Raw genomic sequence first — 27764 nt, 5'->3', positions numbered from 1 at the left:
GGCAGGGAAGCACGAGATTAGGACTGCCTACGACATATTCGATGCTTCCACAAAGGTTTCAGCCACAGCCATCTCAGCCAGACGTTGGGCTTGGTTAAAATCATCCAACCTTCGCCCAGAGGTTCAGGATCGTCTTGCTGATTTACCCTGCTTAGGCGATAATTTGTTTGGAGAGCAAATTCAGCAGATTGTGGCGGAGTTGAAAGACCACCATGAGACGTTGAAACAACTCTCATCTGTCCCACCTGAGCTGACCTCCAAGCAACCGCAAAAGAAAGACTCTAAGAAGTCATTCTTTCGACCACGCCGTTATTACCCTCCATCGGCCAGGCCTCGTCCAGCTCGATCCTCTACTAGGCCTCAGCCGCGTCAGCCTAGGAAACAAAGGCCTACTGTAGCCCCTCCTCCGGGGCCTGCGGCTGGCCTTTGACTCCCCTGTAGGGAACACATGCCAAACCCCTCTTCCGGACATCCCTGTAGGAGGTCGACTGTACCATTTTCTACAACCTTGGTTGCAGATCACCTCAGATCAGTGGGTGCTAACAATTATCGCACAGGGTTACCACCTCAACTTCATAACTCTTCCGGCAGACTCCCCGCCTCTTCAAGCGTGGAGTCTATCCACTCATTTGGCTCAATTACAACAGGAAGTATCCCTTCTTCTGCAATCAAATGCTATAGAACCCGTTCCTCCCTCTCAACGAGGCAAGGGATTCTATTCCAGATACTTCCTAATACCAAAGAAATCAGGGGGACTACGTCCCATTTTGGACCTTCGAGCCCTCAACAAATACCTTCAAAAAGAGAAGTTCAAAATGGTAACCCTAGGCGCGCTGCTCCCTCTGCTACAAAGAGGGGATTGGCTGTGCTCTCTCGACCTCAAGGACGCTTATACCCACATTGCGATCACACAATCCCATCGCAAATATCTGCGGTTTCTAGTTGGCCACGACCATTATCAATACCGTGTCCTCCCTTTCGGTCTAGCTTCTGCCCCACGAGTCTTTACCAAATGTCTCGTAGTGGTAGCAGCATTCCTCAGGAAGGAAGGTGTCCACGTCTACCCATACCTGGACGATTGGCTAATCAGGGCCTCCACCCAACAGATAGCTCAATCCTCCCTAAAATTGACAATTCAAACACTCCTTTCCTTAGGGTTTCTCGTCAATTACGAGAAATCTTGCTTAGTCCCGTCTCAAACCTTATCCTTCATTGGGGCAGACTTGGACACCTTACAGGCAAAGGCTTACCTTCCTCTTCAGAGGGTCCACACCCTAATGTCCCTGGCTCGCCAGCTCCAGTCTCAGAACACTGCCACGGCTCGCCAGTTCCTCATTCTCCTAGGGCACATGGCATCCTCGGTTCAAGTCACTCCCATGACCCGACTTGCCATGAGAGTAACACAATGGACTCTACGACACCAATGGATTCAAGCTTTTCAGCCTCTGTCCTCCATAGTCACAGTCACACAAGCGCTGCGCCTATCCTTAACCTGGTGGACGACTCAGGTCAACCTCCTTCAGGGCTTACCCTTTCTTCCACCGGATCCGCAAGTAATCCTAACCACCGACGCTTCTCACATCGGTTGGGGAGCCCATGTGGACGACTTTCAAACCCAAGGGTTATGGTCCAAAGAGGAAGCCGAACACCAGATCAATTTCCTGGAACTTCGAGCAATCCGCTATGCGCTCCGCACTTTCAAAGATCATCTCTTTCATCAGATAATCTTAATCCAGACGGACAACCAAGTGGCCATGTGGTACATAAACAAGCAGGGAGGCACAGGCTCCTTCCTTCTGTGTCAGGAAGCTGCGCAGATCTGGGCGGAAGCCCTCTCCCACTCCATGTACCTCAGGGCCACTTACCTGCCGGGAGTAGACAATGTATTGGCAGACCAGCTGAGCCGTGTCTTCCAACCGCACGAGTGGTCACTCGATCCTCTGGTAGCGACCTCTCTGTTTCACAAGTGGGGTTCTCCCCGCATAGACCTCTTTGCGTCCCCTCAGAACCACAAAGTGGACGATTACTGCTCTCTCATTCGGAGCCAGCACTCTCGGCCGAGGGATGCATTCTCCCTCAGGTGGACAACCGGTCTGCTCTATGCATTCCCTCCACTTCCTCTTGTGTCAAAGACTCTCGTGAAGCTACGCCAGGACGGAGGAACCATGATCCTGATAGCACCTTACTGGCCACGCCAAGTATGGTTTCCAATACTCCAGGATCTCTCCATCCGCAGGCACATTCCTCTGGGAAAGGACCCGCATCTGCTCACTCAAAACGACGGATGCCTCCTCCATCCCAACCTCCAAGCCTTGTCCCTGACGGCATGGATGTTGAAAGGTTAGTCCTTCAGCCTTTCAACCTTTCAGATTCCGTTTCTCGGGTCCTGATAGCTTCACGAAAGCCTTCCACAAGAAAGTCTTACTCATACAAATGGAAAAGGTACACATCATGGTGCACTTCTCAGTCCCTTGATCCCCTTTCCTGTCCGATCTCCAAATTCTTGGACTATTTATGGCATCTCTCTGAATCAGGTCTTAAAACCTCTTCTATCAGAATGCATGTCAGTGCGGTAGCCGCCTTCCATAAAGGTGTACAGGGTGTCCCTATTTCAGTACAACCCCTAGTAACACGTTTTCTTAAAGGCTTGCTCCATCTGAAGCCACCCTTACGTCCTCCGGCCCCATCTTGGGACCTTAACCTGGTTCTTGGTCGTCTAATGAAACCTCCTTTCGAACCTCTGCACTCCTGTGAGTTAAAGTATCTCACATGGAAAGTGTTATTCCTTTTGGCTATCACTTCAGCTCGCAGGGTTAGTGAATTGCAGGCCCTAGTTACCTATCCGCCTTACACTAAGCTCCTGCAGGACCGGGCGGTACTCCGCACTCACCCTATATTTTTACCTAAGGTAGTTTCTGAGTTTCATATTAATCAATCCATCATACTACCTATCTTTTTTCCCAGGCCCCACTCCAACTCCGGGGAACAGACTCTGCATACCCTAGACTGCAAACGAGCTCTAGCTTTTTATCTAGACCGTACAGTTGCTCACAGGAAGAGCACTCAATTATTTGTCTCTTTTCATCCTAACAAGTTAGGACATCCTGTGGGTAAGCAGGCTCTTTCCTCCTGGTTGGCGGACTGCATTTCTTTTTGCTATCAGCAAGCTGGCATTCCCTTTCAAGACCGTGTGAAAGCACACTCTGTGAGGGCCATGGCGACATCAGTGGCACACCTTCGATCGGTGCCGCTTCCTGACATCTGCAGGGCTGCAACCTGGAGTTCTCTCCATACCTTTGCAGCCCACTATTGTTTGGACAAAGCTGGAAGACAGGACTCCATCTTCGGCCAATCTGTCTTGCGTAACCTTTTTCCAACGTGATGTACCAACACCCTTCCACCTTCCCGGTAGGGTGCGGATGCCCTTTCCCAAATTTTTCCTCAGTTGTTGTGCCTGCTGCACACCGTTGGGTACATTTGGTGCAAGTCGGGACATCCTCAGCTCGGTACTCACCCATTTGTGAGGACAACCATCCTGCTTGTCCTGTGAGAAAGCAAATGTTGCTTACCTGATGTAACAGGTGTTCTCACAGGACAGCAGGATGTTAGTCCTCACGAAACCCGCCCGCCTCCCCGCGGTGTTGGGTTCGTTTTATTTTTACTTTCTAGGCACTGCCTGTAGCTTTGAGAATCAGACTGAAGGGAGACCCCTGCTGGCTGCAGGGTCAGTGCCTTGCTGGGCATGCCCAGTAGGGGCCAGTCAAAGTTCTGTTTAAACTTTGACAGAAGTTTTCCGTGGTGGGCTCCATCCTCGATGTCACCCATTTGTGAGGACTAACATCCTGCTGTCCTGTGAGAACACCTGTTACATCAGGTAAGCAACATTTGCTAACTCTTGAGTTTTGATGCTGGCCACGTAAATTGGATGGCCAGATCTAAGTGCTACAATAGCAGGCCTAAATCTGGCTAAGCAGAGCATCCCTACCTCCTCGCCAAGGTAAAAGGCAGGTGGGAAGCTGACAGTCCTTCTGTGGTCTTCCCTTCTGACCCTCCCTAAGCCAGGAGGAGGATGCTTTCTCCACGTTTGGCAACCATTGTTGCACTAACAATGATGCCAAACCTGGAGATAAAACTGTAACTTCTTGGCATGGTTTTGGGGGGGGCTTCTGAGGGGTGAGTGGGTAGGGTTGGGAGGGAGGAATCGCTTCTTGAGGGATGGGGGATCACGTGGGCCTGGTGGCCTCCCCACTGACCTTTTATATTCAGGTAAGAGAGTGGGGAGAATCAAGGTAGAGAGGTTGTTGGGGGGCCTCCCACTGAACTTTTATCTTTGGGAGACTTAAGGTGGGGCGGGGGCACCAGTGAGAAGATTAAACCAGCTTGATTTGGCTGAGCAACATTTGGTCAGCTAAGGAGATCTGCACTTTTTGAAAATTGACATTTATATGAATTTTATACAGTAACTTTATAATTGCTTTTTATTCATTAGTCTGAACCGCCTTGGCCTTGTACTTCTGGTGCTGCATTACTTCGTTGAGTTTCTTTTCCATGTGTCCCGCCTCTTTTACTTTAGTGATGAAAACCGGCAGAAAGGGTAAGTCTGTACTGCCCTGCCCCTGCAGCCCACAACCTGCCAAATGTTTACTAATCAGTACTTTGCTATTTTTGTCTCAAGCATCCAAGATATCCCCAAGGTCAGAGCTCGACGGTCAGTGATGGGGTTCAGGTCAAGCATTGACTGTAGCTTCGCTTTTCTTTCCAAACTTTGAGGTTTGATTGTGATTGTAAAATGCAAGCTTAACAGCAGCTATACCAATTAAACCAGTGGTTCCCAAATCTGTCCTAAAGGGAGCCCAGCCATGTGGGTTTAATAGGACATCCTCCATGAATATACATGAGTGATTTGCATGACTGCCTCCGTTGAATGCAGATTTATCTCATGCAAGTTCATTGTGGATATCTTGAAAACTTGACTGGTTGGGAATATCCCAGGACAGGTCTGGGAACCTCTTATGTAGACTGCTCTAAATTAGTTGTGCTAGTGCAGTGGCATTCACTTTCAGTCTTCAAGGATCAAAATATGGGTCAGGTTTTCAGGATATCCCTAATGAATATGCATGGTGAGATTTACATACAGTTGAGGTGGTATGTGTGCATGCATATCTATATCAAGCATGTTGGGGATATCCTGAAAACTTAACCCATTTGTGGCCTTTAGGATAGTCTGTGAATACCACTGTTCTAGTGCTTATTTTTAGTCTTCCTAGGTTCCCTTGGTTATTCTGATTATAAGTAGAACCTATATAGTGCTGACATCCCTTCCTCCCTTCCTTTAAATGTCCTTGAGTTTTCGTTTAGTTCACATATATATATATATAAATGTGTGTTTGTAGGTTGTAATGGTTAGTACCAAACCTTTTCTATTTAAATGTGTGATGTTAATGTCTCTGAAGAAGTGAAATATAACACAGAATAAAAATGGAGTCTTAACTTTTTTTTGTTTTGAGTGCAAAGTAAATTAAGAATTTCCTAGCTTGTAGCTAGTTGGACTCAGGACCAATGGGTATAGTGCTCTTCTGCTAGCAGATGGGAGACGGAGTCAGATTTCAAAGCTGACGTCTTGCTAGATATACCCCTGCAGTAACTTCAGCTCTTCAGTATCTCTCCGTCTCCTAGCAGATGCGGACAATATCTCACACACTAGAATAGTGTTAAGAATTACAGCAAAGAAGAAAGAAAAAAATTTACCTTAAAGAAGATTGAGCCCCGCTCTCCTGCGGTGAAACCTAAGGGTCCCTCCCCCAGTTGAGAATTCCTGAGGTGAATTCCGATATCCCTCAGAGGTGTGCCTTGGTCCGGTAGCCGGTTCCCGACGTGGACTTAGACCCCAGAGTGGCTGAAAGGGCAGCAGGTACACAACCGAGCGCGGCGGTGAAGGTCAAGCCCTCTCCCCCCTCAGTTGGAGACCGTCCCGGCATTTGATTGGTAAGCGCCAAGACCAGGTAAGCAGAAAACTTTAAATTCAGGTCTCCGAGCCTCAGATTGCCATCCTGATTCGATTTCTTTTCTGGCGAGGTAAAAAGGGAGCACCGATCGGGTTGAGCAGCCCTGGTTGGCTTAGGCCCCGATCCAGTGCAGGGGTCCATGTGGAGACTCTCGGGGGTGCCATCTTACGTGGGGGGGGGGGCGTTGGCACCATCTTTCCTTCTCGACCGGCGGTACGCACAGGGCAGGCCAGGCGGCTGATGCGCCTAACTTGTGCGCTTCCAGCACAGCGGAGTGCACAACAGAGCGCACAGCCGCGTTTACAATTACACGCGAGCATTAAAGCTAGACTCAATGGCACTGGCACCCAAGAAGGCCAGAAGGCATTCTCTTTGCACAGCCTGCCACATAAGAGTCGCGCATCCTGAACTGGAGTCCTGCCTGTGCCAGCATTGCGAGGAAGCCCAGGGGGAACCAAAGCCTGGTACCTCACTGTCTGGGGATGGGTCTGGAACTACTATAGACGATAGTTCCCCGGATCTATGCATTTCTGAGATAGCTTCTCCACAAGAGGGCAACTCAGGGGCTCCTACACTGACTCCCCCTGGGATTAACATGGACCCAGGGACCTTCTCCTGGTTAGAATTTTTCCAAGGGCTGCAAGCCTTCGTTCAGGCGCAATCAACTCCGGCTGCGCCCCGGGCTCAACCCCTGCCGGAAGCACAAGATCCTCCCAGCCCTGCTCAGATGCCTCGAGACATGCCTCGCCTAACCAAGAATTTTCCTGACAGGGACCCAGACACCTCAGATGATGATGGCGGCTCCCTGGAAGAAGGAGAAATTCCTCCAGGCCTGGAACCATACTGAGCCATACCTCACTTCTTCCACAAGGATGAACTACTAGCCCTTGTTTCCCAGACTCTGAAGACTGAGTATTCCAGGCATGGACCCGATAGCAGAACCAAAGAAGAACCCCATCCTGGTGTCCCTTCGTAAAGCCTCATGTTACTTCCCAATGATGGAAGCCATCCAGGAACTCATTGACCTGGTATGGGATGCTCCAGAGGCCAGCTTCAAAGGAGGTTGGGCCTTGGAAGCCCTATACTCTCTAGAACCAGTGACCAAGGAACGCCTGCGTTTCCTGAAAGTGGACGCCATGGTCTGTGCTGTCTCAAAGCGAACAAAGATTCCCGTTGAAGGAGGGGCTGCATTGAAGGATACTGAGGCCAGACGATTGGAATCCATCCTTAAGCAGGCTTTCAATGCAATAGCGATGACACTGGAGATTGCTTCCTGCTGTAAGCTGGTGGGCACATTCATGCTTGCTCCTCTCGAGAGAGGCAAATAAGTCGAACGTATACCAGTAAGACGAAGGAACCTGCAGTAGCCTTCCTGATGGACGCAAGCTCAGACATGGAGGGCGCACCTCAGCCAGGGGCGTAGCCTCGGTAGTGGCAGCCAGAAGACGGCTATGGAATTGGTCTGAGGATGTGACATCTAAAGCGAATCTCACAAGAATGCCCTTTAAAGGATCTCTCTTGTTCGGAAGCGAATTGGAGAAGCTAGCCAGCATATGGGGCAAATCCCCAGTGCCGCGGCTACCAGAAGATAGGAATAAAAGATCTCGGCATCCCTCCCCCAGAAAAACCAAGGGCAGATGCTTGCAGCGCTTTAGACACCACAGTTTGAGGCACCTCGTCCTTCCGAAAGGTCCCAGCCCTTTCGGAACCAACAAACCAAGAGGGAAGCAGGCCCGGGGGCAGGCTTCAGCCATGCTAATGAGCCAACCCATCCACAGGAAGAGGAGATAGGGGGTGGACTTGCCCTCTTCTTACCAAAGATGGGTCAAGATAACGTTGGACAAGTGGACACTAAACATCGTTCAAGAAGGTTACTCTCTGGAGCTCCGCAGCATCCCTCGCGACAAATTTTATGTCACACTGCCACTTCCACAGCAAGACTAGCAATAGAAACCACTCTAACAAGGCTACTCAGTCTGAAGGCTATAACTCCGGTTCCCACGCCCCAACAAAATACGGGGCGCTATTCTATGTATTCTATATATTTTATCTTTCTCAAGAAGGAAGGATCTTTCCAACCCATCTTGGATCTCAAGAATGTCAACCATCATCTGCGGGTACTACACTTCCACATGGAAACTCTTCGCGCCGTAATGATGGTAGTACAACCGGGAGAGTTCTTAACCTCCCTGGACCTCTCCGAAGCCTACCTACGTCTTCACATCCCAGTCCATCAGGATCACCAGCGCTTCCTGCGCTTTGCGATACTGGGTCGTCATTACCAATTCTGAGCGCTACCCTTCGGTCTAGAAACCGCCCCCAGAACTTTCACCCTTACCTGGACGACTGGCTGATCAGGGCAAAGTCTTCGGAAGAGAGCTGACAGGTGACCAGCAGAGTCTACTGCAGGAACTGTGGTCGTGAACACGAGCAAGAGCAGTCTACAGCCCTCTCAATCTCTAGAGTATCTGGGGGCCTGTTTCGACACCAAACAGAACAAAGTCTTCCCCCCCCTCCTCCAAGGAGAAGGAAACTGGTGGAACAGTTAAGACAATTGATGACTAATGCACGTCCCAAGATATGGGACTATCTTCATGGCATCAACCCTGGAGGTCGTCCCGTGGGCAAGGGCCCACATGCGACTGCTCCAGCGATCTTTACTGTCACGGTGGGAACCCACTGTCCCAGGAGTACTCAATTTGCCTCCAACTACCAGCAGAGGTATGTTCTCAGCTCCAGTGGTGGCTACAGGAAGACCACCTAAGCAAAGGAGTAAGCCTATCCCCACCGAACTGGACCTTGCTCACCATGGACGCGAGCCTGCGAGTGTGGGGAGCCCATTGTCAGGAACTGATGGCCCAGGGACAATGGAACAAGGAAGAGGAGAAATGGAATATAAACGCCTGGAAGCTCGAGCAGTCAGACTAGCGTGCCTACAATTCAACCACAGACTCCGAGGCAAAGCAATTTGAGTAATGTCTGACAACGCAACAACGGTTGCTTACATCAAAAAAAGGGCAAGATTGAAGTTAGTGTGCTTCTTGAACTCACTCATTTTTGTAAATGAGCATAACATTGTGCCAGGCAGTAGGTGGTTCCTTCCTTTGGACCTCCATTCCATTCAGCAGCAGTATTCAGCACATATTCACAGGTCCCACCCAATGTTCCTCCAGAAAAAAATAAGGGATGTGTATGTATGGGAAATGGATTGAGGAAGAGGGGTCCCCATCATTAGCTGTTTATAGGGATCCAGAATACTTCTTTCTCTAGCTTTCTTTTCTCTGCTTTAATATCTCTTCCCTTCACTGCTATTATTTCTCACTCCTCCATAGCTAAGGTGAGTTGAGAGGGGCTTTAATAGCTAAAAACATCTATCAAGAAATGAAAAAGTTCTGAATGAAGAAAACAGGAAACAGCATAAGCACTGGCAAGTTAGATGCAAAGCATTAATAAGGATGGCAAAGAGAATTTGTAAAGTAGCTTGCTGTGGAAGCAAAAACTCATAATAAACTTTTTCAGGTACATTTGAAGTCAAAAGCCTGCAAGGGAGTCAGACCATTAGATGATCAAGGGGTAAAAGGGGCACTTAGGGATGACAAGGCAATAGTAGAAAGAATAAATGAATTCTTTGCTTTGGTCTTCACTGAGGAAGATCTAAGGCAGATACCTATGCCAGAAGTGATATTTAAAGCCAGAGGAACTTGGAAGTTACTAGGGCAAATTGACAAATTAAAGAGTAGCAAATCACCTGGACCGGATGGTATACATCCCAGCATGCCGAAAGAACTGAAAAACAAAATTGCAAAACTGATTAGGGTAATTTGTAAACTATCATTAAAATAATCTGTGGTACCTGAAGACTGGAAGGTTGCCAATGTAACACCAATTTTTAAAAAGGGGTCCAGGGGACTACAGACCAGTGAGTTTGACATCTATGCCAGGCAAAATGGTGTAAACTATCATAAAGAAAAAAATTGCTGTATATATAGATAGGATGCAGGGCTTGATGGATCCTCGATCTGACCCAGTATGGCAACTTATGTTCTTATGCATAGTTTAAAGGGACAAAGCCAAGATGGATTTAGCCAAGGCAAGTCTTACCTCACCAATCTGCTACTGGTTTTGGGGATGTAATTAAATGTGTGGATAAAGGTGAGCCATTTGATATAGTGTATCTGGATTTTCAGAAAGCATTTAACAAAGTCCCTCAGGAAATTAAAAAAGTCTTTGGATAGGGGCCAGTATCCTCTTTGGATTGGGAGCTAGTTAAAAGATAAAAAGTAGGTCTAAATGGTAAACTTTCTCAGTGGAAAAAGGTAAATGGTGGAGTTTTGGGACCACTGCTTTTTAATTTATTTATAATTGACCTGGAAATGGGAACAGTGAGTGAGGTGATCAAATTTGCCAATGACACAAAATTGTTCAAAGTTGTTAAATCACAAGAGGATTATGAGAAATTGCAAGAGGAATTTGAAAACTGGGATACTGGGCATGCAAATGGCAAATGAAATTTAATGTGAACAAGTGCAAAGTGATGCAGGTAGGGAAGAGAAGCCCAAAATATTGGCTACACATTACAAAGTTTCATATTAGCCGTCACTATTCAGGAAAAGGATCTAAGCGTCGCCGTAGCTAACATGTTGAAATCTTCTGCGCAGCTGCAGCCAAGAAAAAACATAAAATTCTCATAATGCCTCTCTATCGCTCCATGGTGTGATCTTGTCTTGAATTTTGTATGCAGTTCTGGTCTCCACATCTTAAAAAAGATATAGCAGAATTAGAAAAGGTTCAGAAAAGGACGCCCAAAATGATAAAGGGGATGGAACAATTTTCTTATGAGGAAAGACTAAAGAGACTAGGACTCTTCAGCTGGGAGACGAGGTGGCTGAGGGGGAGATAATGATAGAGATCTATAAAATGCGTGGAGTAGAACAAATAAACATGAATCTGTTTACTCTTTCAAAAAGTACAGACACACGTTGAAGTTACAAAGTTGTACCCCTAAAACTAAGAGAATGTTTTTTACTCAATATATAATTAAGCTCTGGAATTTGTTGCCAGAGGATGTGGTGAAAGCTGTTAATGTAGCATTTAAAAACGGGTTTGGACAAGTTCCTGGAGGGAAAAGTCCATATGCCATTATTATAGTGGTTGCAGAAATCCACTGCTTATCCCTGAGATAAGCAGCTTGGAATCTGTCTACCCTTTGGGATCCTGCCAGGTGCTTGTGATCTGGATTGGCCTCTGTTGGAAACAGGATACTGAGTTTGATGGACCCAGTATGGCAATCTTATTTTTCTTAATCTTTCAGCTTTCTCCTACCCTTCTGTTCCTCTACATTACCACTTCCTATCCCTCATCCTTATAATGCTTGCTTTCCCATCCTTCCACATTTCTCTCCATCTCTCCCCTAATTTTTTACCTCCCTTTTCCCTGCATGAGATCAGCAAGCAGGAAGTGCCAATCCATGTTCACAATGCCAGCATGGATGGCGCAGAACAGTAGGCAATGGCAGGACATGTCGTTTTGCCAGCATAGCAGTCTGTGTGACAAGGTCTGAAGCATGTGCAGCTGCTGGAGGATTGTATGGCTGCATACATGCACATCTTAAGGAGAACATTGGCCCCACCTCCTGCATGGGCTTCCTGTTAGGAAATTTGTGTGAAGGTCCAGGATCCGCGAGCATGTGCACTGACTTGCAGACCACATGCTGACTGCTGCTGTCACCACTGCTTCCCAGCTTTTGGTGGGGGAAGTGGAGGTTGCTGTTTCGGTTAACGTCTGTCTAAAATCATGAAAAAGCTCATGAGGTCTCTGAATAAAAATTTGGGAAGCACAGTTGAAGGTTTAACTGTGGTTCAGTTGAGATCAGTGTGTGTCGCAGTGAAAGCGCTCTGGTAAACCTACCAGCAGCCAGCTGCTAGGAATGGATGATTGGAAGCTGAACATTGCTGCTCCTCAAACACAAGTTAAACCTGTGTAAGTTGAGGCCTAAACCACAGCAGGACCCCTGTTGTCTCTTGTTATTTATTTATTTATTTATTTTTAGGTTTTTATATACCGGAAGTTCCTGTATACAATACATATCACTCCGGTTCACAATTAACAGAGAAAACTATCGCCGGGAAGGCGGTTTACATGGAACATACATGGAACATGGAACATATCGAATAAACTATAATAAAGTACAGTTATGTATTGGAAAATGCTTGTGTGATCGGTTTTAACAAGATTTCAAATGTAAAAATAAAGCCGAGGAACTTCCCCCAATTTCCAGTGTGATTCCTCTGGCAGCATTTCCTTTGCTTAAAAGCAATACATGGTAACTAAAGCAGTCAGGCTTTAGGACTGGTAGGCATTTTATGTAAGTTTGTAATGTAGTTTTGTGAGGTTCCAGGTTGTTGACTTTAAGATGTTTGGGAAGGAGGTTTGCAGTGTGAAGTTGACCAGCTTTGACCCATATCTTTATTACTTGCTCTGATTTTCTTAAAGTTGGTTGCAAAAAACACATTAGTCATGTTCGTCCTGCATCTCTCTTTGTAGTAAACTTAAAAGAGCATGTGGAATGTAAACTTTTATGTAGAGGCTGCTTTTTGACTCCAAGAATATGACTGGAGAAAATCTATGTGGGAAAAATACATTGAATGAAAAGAAACTTCCAGACACGTGTAGAAGAAATACCCAAGGATGAATCATATCATATATATATGTGTGTGTGTGTTCCCTATTTTTTATAAAGTGGAAGAATGGGTGAGAGATACATGGACTTGAAAAGTGCTGAAATAAAGCTTTATTCTTCTGTAAGAATAAGGTTGAATATTAGATAAGTGTGTATGTATTGAATGGTATGGACACTGGGCAATGGCTCTGTACCAGTACTGTTTGTGATTTTTGTATGCGTATACCTCTTAACTCCCAAAATGAACACAAGCAACAGGTGACACGAGACTTATTCTGTATGCCAGTGTCCTTTCTTATTGCCCTAAAAAATTATATTTAGAAAGTGGAAGGTTTTCATTTTAAGGCATTCTGGCCCAATCTTCCATTCAAAGCACATTCAGCAGTCAGACTGGTGCTTTATTGGCTCTGTGCTGTTATGAGCATGCTTCAGTATGTCAACGATCCTGCCATTTTATTCGCATTCTGGGAAACTCAAATGAGTTCTTTCTGCAGCTTTTGTTGGCTAAATAGTTTATTCCTTACTAAAGTTGTAAATATGCAGTTGATTGAATTCAATCTTTTTTTTATTTTTTCTTACAGGTTTTCAGTGTGGGCTGTTCTGTTTGTCTTGGGAAGACTTCTCACTTTGATTCTGTCCGTCCTTACTGTTGGCTTTGGTCTTGCTCGAGCAGATAATCAAGCTCTGGATTTCAGTACCGGAAACTTCAACGTGTTGCCTATCAGGTACCATAGAGATACAGTGGACATGCTGGTGCGAGTTTCCGGATGCCGTTATCTGCCTAGGTTCTAGTCTTTACAAAGGAGGAATCTCTCTAGTATCATGCAGGAATCATAAGCAGTAGCTATTTCAGGTCCAGCATACTTTGTAAAAATTTTCACCTGTTTTTATCTTAATCACAGTGGATTCTCTTTATAATATATGCACCCTTCTTTCATGGTAATCCTTGAGCTAGTGTTTCCCAGTTCTCTACTGGTGGCATATCTATCCAGTTGGGATTTCAGGAATGCCATCATGAATATGCATGAGATAGATTTGCATACATTACAGAGCCTGAGTAAGCAAGTCTCTCATGCATATTCATTATGGCAGTCCTGAAAACCTGACTGATTAGGTGTGGCTCCAAGAAAGAGTTGAGAAATACTACCTTGGGCATTAATTGTTCTCTGTCAACAAGCAGGGCTGAATTAACCATGGTATGTGGTTGATGTCATCTGACGGTACTGAATGGGACCCATCTTTCTAGCTCAGTAAAAGTTTTACTGAGCATGTACAGAAGCTCCCCCATATGCGCACTGCCTCATGAGCCCCTTAGTCTGATTTTGTCCAAGCTATCATTTGAATGCTTTACACTTTTGATATTTTTTGCTAATTTTGATTCTCATTGCAGTTTTCAGCAGCCCCTTCATTAGCATTTTCAGTGCTACTAAAAAAAATAAATAAATCACTTTAGGTGTGTCCCCATATCCAGGGGATCCAAGAAGCAGATCTTCAGTGGTTTTAGGGACTGCTGGATGTCCATCACAGATGTACATGACATCTGCTTCAAGTACCTGGGCCCGAACCATGATATGACCAACCACTACAACTGAGGTTGTGTTGCCCCCCAGATGTCAACGAAACCGGGCCTGAAAGGTGGAAGAACTCTGTAAGACATTTTAAAGGAGAAACACCCTCATGAGCCTGGTTAAACCTAGTCCTATATCAGGACATCCTCAGACTCCTCCTTGTACTCCCCCCCCCCCCCCCCCTTTCCCTAGTTTCATGTTCCGGATCTGCCATAAATTTAGGGTTGAGTAAGACATGGAAATGCTGTGTACCGGAGACAGTGTGGTCATCAGCACATAAATGAATCCTATGAGCCCTGTCCAAAGAAGATAAGGAATCTCAGCTCCAGTAACACAGCACCACTTTCAGTTTTGAAGTTCTCTAATGCTTTAACACCAATAAAGACTGGTCAACTTTGACATCAAAGTAGTTCAGTGTCTCGGTGCCAATGGAGTTCTAGGTCAAATGCAGGCACTATCTTCCCTCACGATTCAGAAGAGATACACTTGACAATGTCTTGCCCCTTCTCTCTGGACCGTAACCCATCCAGGACACAGTGGCCTCTGCATGGAGTACTCCAAGGCTCCACCAAAGCTACAGCTGGAAACTCCAGCACCAATCCCTTCCACAGTGCCATTGCTATCTGGGTGGTCACTGATTAAGGTAACTCCATCTCAGACATCAGGAGCTCTGGCAAGGAGCCCAGCAAATAATGCAGAGCACTTTGACTCAAAAATGTGAGAAGGAACTGATTTGAGTTTCTGTGGAAGATAACTTCTCCAGCTCTGACCCAAAGAATACAATAGTCAGTGGACCAAATCACTGAGTTAGTGAAGACTTTCTTTGCCTCCCAAATTACTGGTGATAAGGAAAGGGGCCTGGCAACCTCTCCTATCTAAAATGGGAAAGTTATTTCCACAGTCTGGTACTCTTCCTTCCTCTGTGCCAGTGCTTACTTGAACAGGAGCTGCCAACTTTGGAAACTAACCCTCAGTTTTCAGATAGACCTTCCCCCTGCTATGAGTCAGAGGATGACTAAAAAGGTTTAGCTAGATCAGCTAATCTTCCATCATCCTCTGTTTGTCCCCTCCGAGACACCAGAGATCCCTACCTCAGGCACTCTGTGATAATTGGGGTCTTGGGATAGTGTTCCACTCCTGTGGAGTTAGAGGAAGGCACAGCTGGAATTTCATCTGACACTTTACCTGACTTGCCGGAATATTCGTCCCCACCAGAAGACTGCTGTTCTAAGTTTTATTTAAAAAAAGGTATAGGCCACAATAGCCAGGATCCTAAGCAGCTTACATAGAGCCATTCATAATTATTCCAAAAAACTAACATAACACAACATAATTAAAACCAAATTTAAAAATACAAAATTAACCATTGCTAGAGCGTCATGTTTTCATCTGTAATAGCCAAAGAAGCACATCAGGATTTTGAGTAATTTTAACAGTCTAGCTTTATTGAAGTTATTGTAATATCTTAAAAGCTTCTCTAAATAAAAAGTCCTTCAAGTGCTTCTTTAAAGTTTTACAGCAAACTTCTGTTGGGAATCAACCATCAGAAGGATTAAGATCCGAGGAAGGAAGTGTTTGGTTTTCAAGCACCTTTTTCTTTTTTTTTTTTTTTTTGTTTTGTTTTGTTTTTTTTCAATTGTAACCATAAACATACAACAGCAGCATGATATAAGGTAACAGACATTACAGAATGAAAAAAAAAGGAGAACATTACATTACATTGAAGGTCTGCAATGTACAACATCAGGTATAACAGTTCTTTCAGCCCCTAGGGGCCAACAGCGAAATACCGGAAAGCTTAACCCTGGTTCTCATAGTCAACCTGTAGGTACCACTGTTGACTTAACATTGTCCCACATCTTTTCCCCCCTCCCCCCCCCCTCGCTTGGGTGCGTTTTCCTTAGCGTTACCAGTCCCGTGTGCAGGGAGCTCATTTTGGGCGTCCTGTCTGAACTTGCCTTGTACAGGATGAGCAGTTGGACGCACAATTATCAGACATTGGTTGTAAGCATGCTGCTTAAGTGCCTTGCGATTTGCACTGCTTACTATATTCATCTGGAAGCATGTGCTGTACAGTTGGCATGTTTGCTGTTCGACTGCTAGCAGGGCCAAGCGCTCTGAGTAATGTCAGCCACCACAACAATAGTGACATGCATCAATCGCCAGGAAGGCACCAAGAGCTAACAGGTGTTACAGGTAATAATCCAGCTGTTGGAATGAGCATAACTACATCTTCAGGAAATCTCCACCTCCCACATTGTGAGAAAATAGAATATAAGAGCTATCTCCCCCCCAGGAGAATGGGAGTTGTCAGTCAAAGCATTCGAGTTCATAGTGGGTCACTAGGGCCTACAGCGACATAGCTCATTGTGAAGGTTCCTCCCATTTTTCAGTCGAGGGGATATCTGAAGTCCTTGGGCATCAACGATCTCAAGCAGAAGTGGCTGGAAGACCAGCTTCGGTATGCCTTTTCCCATGTCCATGTTGGGCAGAGTGATTGGAAGATTGAAGGACACATGGGACTGGTGCTTCTTGTGGTTCAAGATTTGCGGAGGCTTCTGACTGACTCTTTGTTTTGGTTACCGGTCCGCAGGGACTTATTCTTCGTGTAGGTCCATCTCAATTTTGTTTTTCAGTGTGGTGCTTGAAAGGGCTCAGTTGCTGAAGCATGGAATCTCCACTGCTGTGATTCCACTTTGCTTTGAGCACAAAAGTTCTCCCCTCTTTAGATTGTTTGGGTTTGGAGAGAATAGGAGGCTTGGTGGGAGGAAGGAAGCATGCTTCCTTGTTCAGTTAAGATCCCACTCATTTTGGAATTCACAGGGTGGGCCCTTGAAGGTTCAGGTAATGGCTCTTGCCTGTTTTCAAGGATCAGGTGAATGGCGGACTCGTGTCAGTCCATCTGGATGTGACCTGGTTTTGTAGGGCATGAGGCTTCTTCGTCCTCCCTTGTGCTTGCCAGTGCCCTCGTGGAGCCTTAATCCAGTTCTAGAATTTTGGCAAATTCCACTTTCCAGCCTCTGCAAAGCCTCTCCTTGAGGTTAGGCTTGAAGTGGTGGTTCTCGTGGTGAATTGTTCCGCTCATTGGGTCCAAACTGCTGGCTCTTCCTTGCCAGGAACCGTTCCTGAGGGTGACTCTGGGGGTGATCTAGCTTCTGACTGTGCTATCCTTTTTTGCCAGATTTTCATTTGAACCAATCAATTTCCCTGCCAATGCTGGACAAGGAGAGAGAGATGTGGTTGAATATTATCTGTTGCGATAATAGAAGTCTAGAGGCATCTGATGCAGTATTGGAGGTTATTAAAATCTGTCAGGAAGATTGATTGCCTGTTTGTTCTTCATGGTGGAGATAATCAGGATGAGTCGGCATAGCAGGCTACATTAGCCTATTGGGTTAAGGATGTTATCACTGCTGCATATGTGGATGCTGAGTAGCCATTGCCTAAACAGGTTAGGACTCATTCCAATAGAGCTCAGGCAGTGTCATGGGCGGAGCTTCAATTGTCACCTGTCGATTTGCTGAGCTGAGACGTGTTCCTCCTTACACATTCTTTCCAGGTTTTACCACCTGGATGTGCAGGCGTGGGAGGATGCAGCCTCTGGCAAGGATGGCGCCATACTCTCTGATTTGCTTTTTGGCAGCACGCAATCACAGACTCTAGCATGTGGTGTTCAATCCTTGCTGTACCATGGGATTCTACCCACAAGCACAGCAAATGGGGTCATAGGTATGCCGCCATCCATAGGATGGGATACCGCATTTTGAGTACTGGTCAGCGTGTTTTTACAGCAGAAGGCTTTATTCTCCAGTTGCCCTCTACGGTATAGGTATGTGTGTGTTTTCCTCATGGCGAGCACTACAGGTTCTGCGCCACAACCACAGGACTGACCTAGGACTGCATTCCTGGTCAAATCCTAAGGGGATTCCCCTTCAGGAAGGGGGATTCGACTGGGTTCCAGGGCAACTCTTATGAATTCCTGGTTGTCCACCCCTGCAAGGGGTGTCCCTCGTTCTGTTTTCCCGGAGAAGGCATGACACTGCTTCTGACTGGCAGTCACTCTCGGTTCCTCATGGGATCCGAGAGCCAGTCGAGCGGTAGCACTCTCCTTAGGTCGTCTTAAGGCACAGCAGGTCTGTTTTGTGAGGGAGTCTTTCCAGAGTAGCTCTCTGGTGAAAATTAGGGGTTTCTACAGTCTAGGCAGGGCCGGTGCAAGGGGATTAGGTGCCCTAGGCGAGCCTTCCCCTGCGCTCCCCCCCCCCCCGGTCTCTGCTCCGACTCCTACATTGTTCTCGATCACGCCCACCGACTGTGGGGTTTTCTGGGTTGTGAGCAGGTTGGGCACTGCTCGCAGCCCGCCAGATCTCCACTCCTCTTTGCCGCCGCTTGCGGCTCCATATGGTTCGCACCCAGTGGCGTACCAAGGGTCTCCAGCGCCCGGGGGCTAATGCATGTGTGTGCCTCTCCAGCATCGCCCCCTTAATCCTTCTTGTACTAATGCTTAAGGTCACAGAAAATCAGTGGCATCTCTAGACAGAAGAATTTTTTTTGGGTGGGAGAGCCAAAATGACATTTCTTCATCACATCCACCTCTATAGAATGGATCCTGCTTTAAAATTGGTTACAAAAAAAAAGTGTTAATAAAAAAGACCAAAGGGTCTTCTGCGTAATTTTAAAAAGCTGCCCAGTTTCATCCTTCTAGTAAAACTACTATAAAATTATTGGATAGCCTCATTCAACTAATTCTATATGGCTATGAGAGTGAAGTCTGGAATATATAGGAAGGGACAGAATGTCAATATAAATCCTGCACCTCCCGTTCTGTAACTGTGCATCCACTGAAATTCCCCCAAACAATGGAGCTTGGATGTTTCCCTTACAGCTCATCATACTAAAAGATATTTTCAAATTCTAGTGTCACCTCACAGTAACAGCAGCACAAACACCTTCCACTGCCAGACACATTGTGAACTAACATAAAACCCCGCAAAAAAGACACTCAAAATCTATACTGCAATCCCATCGTAACATAACAGTAATACCAAGGACTCAAACAACAATAACCCTACCTGTGAAAAAGCAAGGGTCCTAGAATACCAATACACCACCTACTGAAGAATCAAAACAAACCCGATTGCTATAGATCCCTATACAGACACTATATGCTAGCAGAATCTCTCATCATGGTCACACACACAGAGCTGAGACAGACTCTCACCAAATACAGAATACAAAATAAAGGAGCACAAATTAGACAAAAACTGAAATGGAAACTCCAAGAAGCCAGACTCTGAGTATTAACAATGGAAAAACAGAACCACCTTTCCTCATAAAACAAATAAAATCAAGAAACATAAAACATCAGTTATAATAGTAAAACCATAATAAAAGAATATTTTAAAACTACTGATAAATAGAATTTCTATTAATTAAAATAATATACATTTTTTACAGTTTCCCAAACACCAATAAAATATTTCAAAACAGCACATATATCAAATACATTCAATAATTAAAACTAATAAGGATTTTAAAAAGCCCCTGCTGTCCTCCTCTTCTATGGGAGCTCTTGATTTCCAGGCACCCTGATATTGTCGAGGATTAGGAGGTTATCCTCTCTCTCTTACACATACTCACATGTCCATTCTCTCTCACACATACACTGTCACATACATACACATTCATGCTCTTATATCCACCGTATCCTCTAGCTCTCACAGACACTGACACACTCTCAGGCTGTAAGACACTCTCTCCCCCTCCCCCCCCCACACACACACACACACAAACTCTTACTCCCCTGGATTTTCTCATACACACTCATGCTCTCACACTCACTGGCTCCCTCACATACACACAAACACACACACCCAGGCAAGCTCCCAATCATATACACACGCGCGCACACAGGCAAGCTCCCAGTCATTTTCACACCACTCCCTCCTCATCCCCCAGGCAGAGTCGCATTCATACACATGCACACACTAAAGGCAGACCCCCCTTTCTTTCTTTTGCCAGTAATCTCGGAACCTCTCTCATTCCTCTGCTGCCACTGTCACTGCTGCCGCATGGCTATTGGGGAGGTGCCGATGGCTGCTATTGGCACTGAAGACCATTCTGCTGTCTCCTCTGTGCAGGACCCGTGGGTTTCCACTTCCTCCATGCTGATCTCATACAATGTGAGATTCCCATAGAGAAAGTGCTACTCTTGCACATTCCCAAAGATTACATGTGTCATTCACTAAAAAGTATTTTTTTTTTGTTTACCTTTGCTGTCTGATCTTAGTTTTCTAATCAGTTGGTCAAAGGCTTTTTTTTTCCACCTTCTCTTTCTTATATTTTTGCCAATTCCTTTTCTATTGTCTTTTTTTCTATTTCTTTTCTCTCCATCTTCTTCCCTCAAACACACAGTCAGATTCTCATTCTCACATGCTTTCTCTCACACATACACACACACTCTCTCTCTCTGGCACATGCTGTCTGAGTCTCTCACACAACATATGCTGTCTTGCTCAAGCACAGGCTCTCACTGGCACATGCTGTCTCTCTCACACACACAGAGGCTTCTCACATGCTGTCTCTGCAAACATTCAGGTCCTCACTCCCACACAGTCTCTCAACTCATCTCATACATACACACTCTACAGGCCCTCAGACTCTCTCTCACCTCTGGGCCGCTTCTTCACAGATTGCTGCAGGATGGGCTTTGCAGTGGCCCTGATCTTCTCAGGCCGCCTGCCGCAATGTGGCATCCGCAGAAGCCCTGCTACCGGGCCTCCTCCTCTTCTTGGACCGCTGCGACTTGGGATTCACGGCGGACTGTAAGCGCTGCTCCTCTTCTGCACGCGCTGATGCTCCTCCTCCTCCTTCCTGCCCGCGCGGCTTTGGCAGCGTTTTCTTCTGGGGCTGAGCAGGCAGGAAGGCGGAGGAGCACCTGCACGTTTAAACGTGACCTTTTTCGTCGGGCCGTACTCCACCATGGCCCTACCGATCTTCTTGCTGTGTGTATCCAGCACACAGCTGATGCTCCTCCTTCCTGCCCCGCGCGGCTCCAGCATCGTTTTCTTCCGGGGCCGTGCAGGAAGGAGGAGGAGGACCTGCACGTTTAAAAGCGACTTTTTTCTTTGGGCCATGGTGACGTGAGCTCCACCACAGCCCTGCCGATCTGCCTGCTATATGCGTGTCGCTGCTCAGCCGCCAGTGGGATGAGGTCCACTACCAGCCGCATGAGCCTCCCTGCGCCCGGGGGCATTTGCTCCCCTCGGGATACCACTGCTCGTGGCGCCCCCTAATACTCTGCGCCCTAGGCCCAGGCCTAGTTCGCCTAGTGCTTCCACCGGCCCTGAGTCTAGGCGTCACCGTTGATACCTGCTAAGCTTGATGGGTGTGTTTTTCTTTGTTTTTTTTTAATAAGGACCACTATTGCCAGTCATTCTCGCCTGCAGGAGCCTACCTCACAGGCCGATACAGTACAGTGCACTCCAGAGTGCACTGTTAACCCGCCACTGGACGCGCGTTTTCCCTCACCCCTTATTCAGTAAGGGGCCGAAAACGCGCGTCCAATCCGCCGAACTTAATAGCGCCCGCAACATGCAAATGCATGTTAATGGCCCTATTAGGTATTCCCGCGCGATTCACAAAGCAAAATGTGCAGCCAAGCCGCACATTTTGCTTTCAGAAATTAGTGCCTACCCAAAGGTAGGCGCTAATTTCTTTGGGCACCGGGAAAGTGCACAGAAATGCAGTAAAAACTGCTTTTCTGGGCACCCTCTGACTTAATATCATGGTGATATTAAGTCGGAGGTTCCGAAACTTTCCAAAAGTAAAGAAAAACAATTTTTAAGTCGGCCGGCATCTGTCGGGTCGAAAAACGGATGCTCAATTTTGCCGGCGTCCGGTTTCCGAGCCCATGGCTGTCAATGGGCTCGAACCGCTGGCAAAATTGAGCGTCAGCTGTCAAACCCGCTGGCAGCCGCCGCTCCGGTCCAAAAGGAGGTGCTAGGGACGCGCTAGTGTCCCTAGTGCCTCCTTTTGCCCGTTTTTACCGCTGGGCCTCATTTAAATACAGAATCGCGCACACAGGAGAGTGGCCTGTGCGTGCGCCGGGAGAGCGGGTGTTCGTCCGCTCTCTCACGGACTTTACTGAATCAGCCCGTCAATGAGGAGGTTTCTAATCCATCTAATTGGTGAGTATGCCTTTCAACCTATTGCTATTTCCATGGCTGAGGGCGTTGGAGAATGAGGGACCCTGCAATAGAGGTGCTGCTCTTTGGTTGCAGTGGCTTGCAAGCTATACTTCCCCATTTTAGGGATAACCCTGTCTGCGGACAGGGAAGTCCTGGTTCATGCAACAATTGTTCCATTTACTGGACCGTGTGCTTCTTTGGGGGAAGTATATGCTATCATTGGCAATCTGTTCCGAGATCGCCCTTGCCCTACCCTGGTACCCTTAGAGTTTCCAAGCCTGTGAAGAAATCCTGTTCAACAGGGGTTTGCACTTATGGCACCCCAGCTTTTCCTGTCTCTTAGTGGAATGTTTCTGGATTTCTTCCGTGTGGAATTCACTCTCTGTTTCTGCTGTTCCAAGCAAACCGAGGGCTGTATCTCGGTGGGTAACTCCTTACTAGAATCGGCAGTGAGTTATTTGCTTGGGGTTGTTATACAGCCTAGCGCAGTGATGGCTATCCTTTGACATGCTGAGACGTTTTTGCTGACACGTGCAGCGTTTCGTGGACTATCGGGGAAATTTTTTTTTTTTATCGGCTGTGCTGACCCTTTAAAATTAGTTTTTTAATATCCCCCTTCCCCCTTCCCCTAATGCCCCCGGGCGCAGGGAGGCTCATGCGGCGCAGCGACAGGTAGATAGGCAGGGCCGTGGTGAGGCTCATGTCGCCACAGCCCGAAGAAAAAGATCGCATTTAAACGCACTGATGCTCCTCCTTCCTGCCTGTGCGGCTCCGGCAGTAAACGTTGCCGGAGCCGCATGGGCAGGAAGGAGCCGCATGGGCAGGAAGGAGGAGAAGCATCAGCGCGTGCAGAAGAGAAGCAGCGCTTGCGCTTATGGGCAGCTGCGAATCCCAAATCGCAGCGGCCCGAGAAGAGGAAGAGGCCCGGTAGCAGGGCCGCTGCGGCCCGAGAAGATTAGGGCCACTGCAGAGCCCATCCTGCGGCGACCCGAGAAGAGGAGGCCCAGAGGTGAGAGTGTGTGTGCGCGCGTGTATGGAGATGAGTTGAGAGATTGTGTGTGAGAGTGAGGACCTGAATGTTTGCAGAGACAGCATGTGAGAGCCTCTGTGTGTGTGAGAGAGGAGACATCATGTGACAGTGAGAACCTGTGTGTTATGAATGATTGTATGACAGAGCATGTGACAGTGAGAGCCTGTGCTTGAGCAAGACAGCATGTGGGAGTGAGAGAGAGCTTGTGTGTGTGACAGCATGTGCCAGTGAGAGACTCTGTGTATGAATGATTGTATGAGAGAGAGCATGTGACAGTGAGAGCCTGTGTGTGTGTGTGAGAGAGAGAAATGCATGTGAGAATGAGAACCCGACTGTGTGTTTGAGGGAAGAAGATGGAGAGAGAAGAAACAGAAAAAAAGACAATATAAAAGGAATTGGCAAAAAAAATAAGAAAGGTAAGGTGGAAAAAAAAGCCTGTGATCAACCAATTAGAAAACTAAGATCAGACAGCAAAGGTAAAAAAAAATAAATTACTTTTTAGTGATTGGCACATGTAATCTTTGGGAATGTGCAAGAATAAAAAAAAACCCGTCCAATCAGATCCCAACATCAGGCCAGACTGCCGATCCCTTCTCCTAAACTAACTGAACATGCATCTACAAAAGAGCGCTCACTCATCATAGCAGGAACCACAATATGGAACAGTACGCCCTCGGAGCTGCGCCAGGAACCTTGCCACCGAAAATTTAAACATAACCTAAAAACATGGCTGTTTAAAAAAGCCTACCCTTGAAGGATGGGACTCATGCAAATTACATACATTGCTGCTCAACCTCCTCCTGATTCCTCCCCCCTACCTTGCCTTCCCCCCCCCCCGACTCCCTTCCCTACCCGTATTATTCCCAAAAAAAAAAATTTCCCTACAGGACAGACTTTAAGTTAATTATTTCAGTTATCTTTGTTACACACATGTATATGATATTTATATTCCTAGTTATCTTTTAAACAAGCATTTGCCTTTCCACTTATGTTTATTGTAAAGCCTATGGCTGAATTACTGTTTGCTGTAAACTGAGGTGATGTGCATTACGTGCCGCGGTATATAAAAAAACTATAAATAAAGAATAGCAATTTCTCTATGCATATCTCGCAATGTACAAGATCAGCATGGAGAAAGTGGAAGCCCACGGTGCCTGCATAGAGGAGGCAGCAGAATGGGCTTCAGTGCCAGTAGCAGCAATCGGCACCTCCCCAATAGCCATGCGGCAGCAGTGACAGTGGCAGCAGAGGAATGAGAGAGGTTCTGAGGTTGCTGGCAAAAGAAAGAGAGGGGGTCTCTGCCTTTAGTGTGTGCATGTGTATGAATGGGTGCCTGCCTGGGGGTGTATGTGTGTGAATGCATGGGTGCCTGCCTGGGGGTCTGTGTGTGTGAGATTGAATTGGTGCCTGCCTGGAGGATGGAGCAGGAGTGGTGTGAAAATGAATGGGAGCCTGCCTGGGGTTCAGTGTGTTGTGTGTGTGTGTGTGTTTGAGCATGAGTGTGTATGAGAAAATCCAGGGGAGTAAGAGTTTGTGGGGGGTGGAGGGGGAGAGAGTGTTTTAATTGAAGATTTAGCCAATGAAATTCAGCAACAAAAAAGTCACTAAGCAGTTAAGGTAAAGAATTATTTGTTTTTGCTTTATTAATAAATACAGTACATATATTAAAATTATAACATTTTGTTATTAATTAGAGCTACAAATATCACAAAATTATGGATTTTTCTAGAAGTGACACACCACCCGAGTTATGCTCGTTTTTTTATGAATTTTGACACACTGAGCGCAAAAGGTTGGCCATCACTGGCCTAGCGACTTCTGCTTACCCCAGCGGTCTGCCTCCTTGGATTCTTCGCTCCTTCCAACTTCCAGTTTGAATCTCATGGGAGGGAGGGGGAAAGCTAAGGTATTTGTGGTATACCTTAGCATATACCTGCAGGGAAAGAGACACCACTTTTTCCCTATATTTTTGCCAAGCTCTGGTCAATACTGCCTTTTAGCTTTTCTCACTTCACTAGGTTGCTCAAAGTGTCGTCTTGCTCACTTGAACTATCCTGTAGACAGGATAGATAGCCCTGCCCTTGACAAGATGCAGTGTTGGGTGAGTTTCAGGCCTTCCTGCTCAGGGGTTTGAGCTAGCGATCCCATTCAGAGATTGCCTTTCTTCCCCTGAAACTCTTCATGCTATCCTGCTGGTCAGCTATGTCTGCTGCTTTGGAACGTAGGGTTTTTTGCAGACCCTGGCGTTGTTGCTGATTATTCTTCCAAGTGTTGCTTGGGGTTTCTGCCCATTATGCCTATTAGCCAAACATGGGTACATTTCTGCAGAGACATTCTGTTCTTGGATGTCGGTGGACTGCAGTTTTTCTAGGTAGTTCTCGAGCCCCAGTTTGTTTTTTGGTTGTAACACTGAAGAAAACTGTTGCGGTCTTCGTCCAAGAGTCCCTTTCTTGTTTACATCTCTAGAATTTTTCCTGTATCCAGGAGGTTCTAGACCTACTGTCAGGGTTTACTGATCTGAAACCCTGCTTATGTTTTCCATGATGCGGCGTATGTTTCTTGTTGGCACTCGCATCACTCCCCTGCCTTAAGCTCATCTGCTATGCAAAGGGGTTTTGTGTCTGTCTTTTTTTATGGTTTTTCTCTTTGTAAAACCTAATTCTTTTCCCTCCTAAACCCCTTTGTGGGTCAGCTGCCTCACAGGCAAAAGGGAGAGAGAGGTAGTGCTTTTAGCATGGTGTAGTTTCCTGCTTTGTCCTGCTCGGACAGGCTATAGCTTGGGATTCACCCATTTTTGTGAGGACTTACCATCCTGCTTGTCCTTGGAGAAAGCGCAGTTGCTTACCTGTATCAGGTTTTCTCAGAGGACAGCAGAATGTTAGTCCTCATAAAACCCCCCGCCTCTCCTGGGAGTTGGTTTCTCTATGTATTAGCCGTATTATGGACTGAGGGACTCTGCCTAGGGGGCAGGGTGATGACTATAGCAGCACATGCTCAGTAGGGCATATTTGAAAGTTCTAGATTCTTTGAGATCAAAGTTCCATGCCGGGCTCCATCCAATGATGTCACCAATGTGACAGGTAAGTAGCTCTGCTTTATTTGAGAAGGACTCATATTGCATGTGCTGGCTAATTTACAGATTATGGACTCTATTAAGGTTCATCAAGTGAGAGCCATGGCCCACCTTAGGGGCTGCCTTTATTGAAGGCATTTGCAAAGTTGTGAATTGGTCATCTGTGTGTACCTTTGTGTCCCACTAATGTTTGAACAATTTATCACAAAGTGACCAGTAGTCTTGGGCAAGCAGTTTTGTACAACCTGTTCACCTAGTAGTCCACTGTCCTCTGGTGGAGTTGGGTTGCTTTTTTCAGTATTGATCCGAATGCAACTCTTAGCTTGGGACTGCCCATGTCATTGTTAATTCGGCTCTGCTTGCCAACGGAGAAAGCAAGTTTGCTTACTGTAAATGGGGTTCTTTGTAGACAACAAGATAAATTAGCCATGCATATTATCTACCTGCCTCCCCGGAGAGTCAGCTAGCTAAATCTAAGCTCTACAATATCCTGAAGGGCTCACGAGGCAGGAACCTCTGTTCATGCTCAATAAAACATCTGCTGAACTAGAGAGATGGGTCCATTAGGTGCTGTCAAGTGACATTGCTCGTATGGCATGGCTAATTCATTCTTCTGTCTACAGAGAACCCTGTTTGTAATAAACAAACTTGCTGGGGTGCCATAAGCAAATTTGTGAGTTTCCCATACTATTGAATTAAGAGGATCCACTATAAAAATGCACATAATTTATAATTGTTTATTGCTATAAGTCCACGTTGAATTAATATTGGTGCAGTGTGAGAGTGGGGTTCTTGTTTCTAACATAAATTATGAAAAAAGTTGCCTTCCTTTGACATAGTGGGATAAGGGTTATGAAAAACAGCCATTTATTCTCCAAGGGTTCCCCTGTACTTGGTAGCTTTACTATTTTTTATTTATTTTAATAGCATTTATGAATTGCTTTACTGATAGAAACTATCTCCCAAAGCAATAAACAAAAACAACAAATTATACAAAATTCACATACTACAGAATCATTGACTTGTCTAATGTGTATATGTAGTGTTGGGTCACAGCATTTCATGTGGAGTATCTCTTCAGTAGAAACATGAGGCAGCCATCAATCTATGTAAGCCTGTGATGCCAGCAGGTCTCTGCTTTCTGCCACTAATTATAACACAGGGCCATTGAATCAGGGCAGAATTTTTTTTTTTTACATTTTTTTATGGTTTAATGTTTATGT

At 46.3% G+C, this 27764-nt stretch overlaps 1 protein-coding gene across 1 annotated transcript in view; it reads left to right on the top strand.

Moving 5' to 3' along the window:
* The window catches only part of TRAM1 (translocation associated membrane protein 1), a 107671-nt gene that overhangs the window by 66033 nt on the left and 13874 nt on the right, over nt 1-27764 (top strand). The window contains exons 8-9 of the mRNA XM_029591447.1: nt 4490-4594; nt 13266-13409. Coding sequence (XP_029447307.1) covers nt 4490-4594; nt 13266-13409 — 249 coding nt within the window. The remainder of the gene's footprint in view (nt 1-4489; nt 4595-13265; nt 13410-27764) is intronic.

This window comes from Rhinatrema bivittatum, chromosome 2 (assembly GCF_901001135.1).
Source record: "Rhinatrema bivittatum chromosome 2, aRhiBiv1.1, whole genome shotgun sequence".
NCBI classification, from domain to species: domain Eukaryota; kingdom Metazoa; phylum Chordata; class Amphibia; order Gymnophiona; family Rhinatrematidae; genus Rhinatrema; species Rhinatrema bivittatum.
Note: the sequence above shows the minus strand (reverse complement) of the source record. Positions and strands in the feature narration are given on the sequence as shown.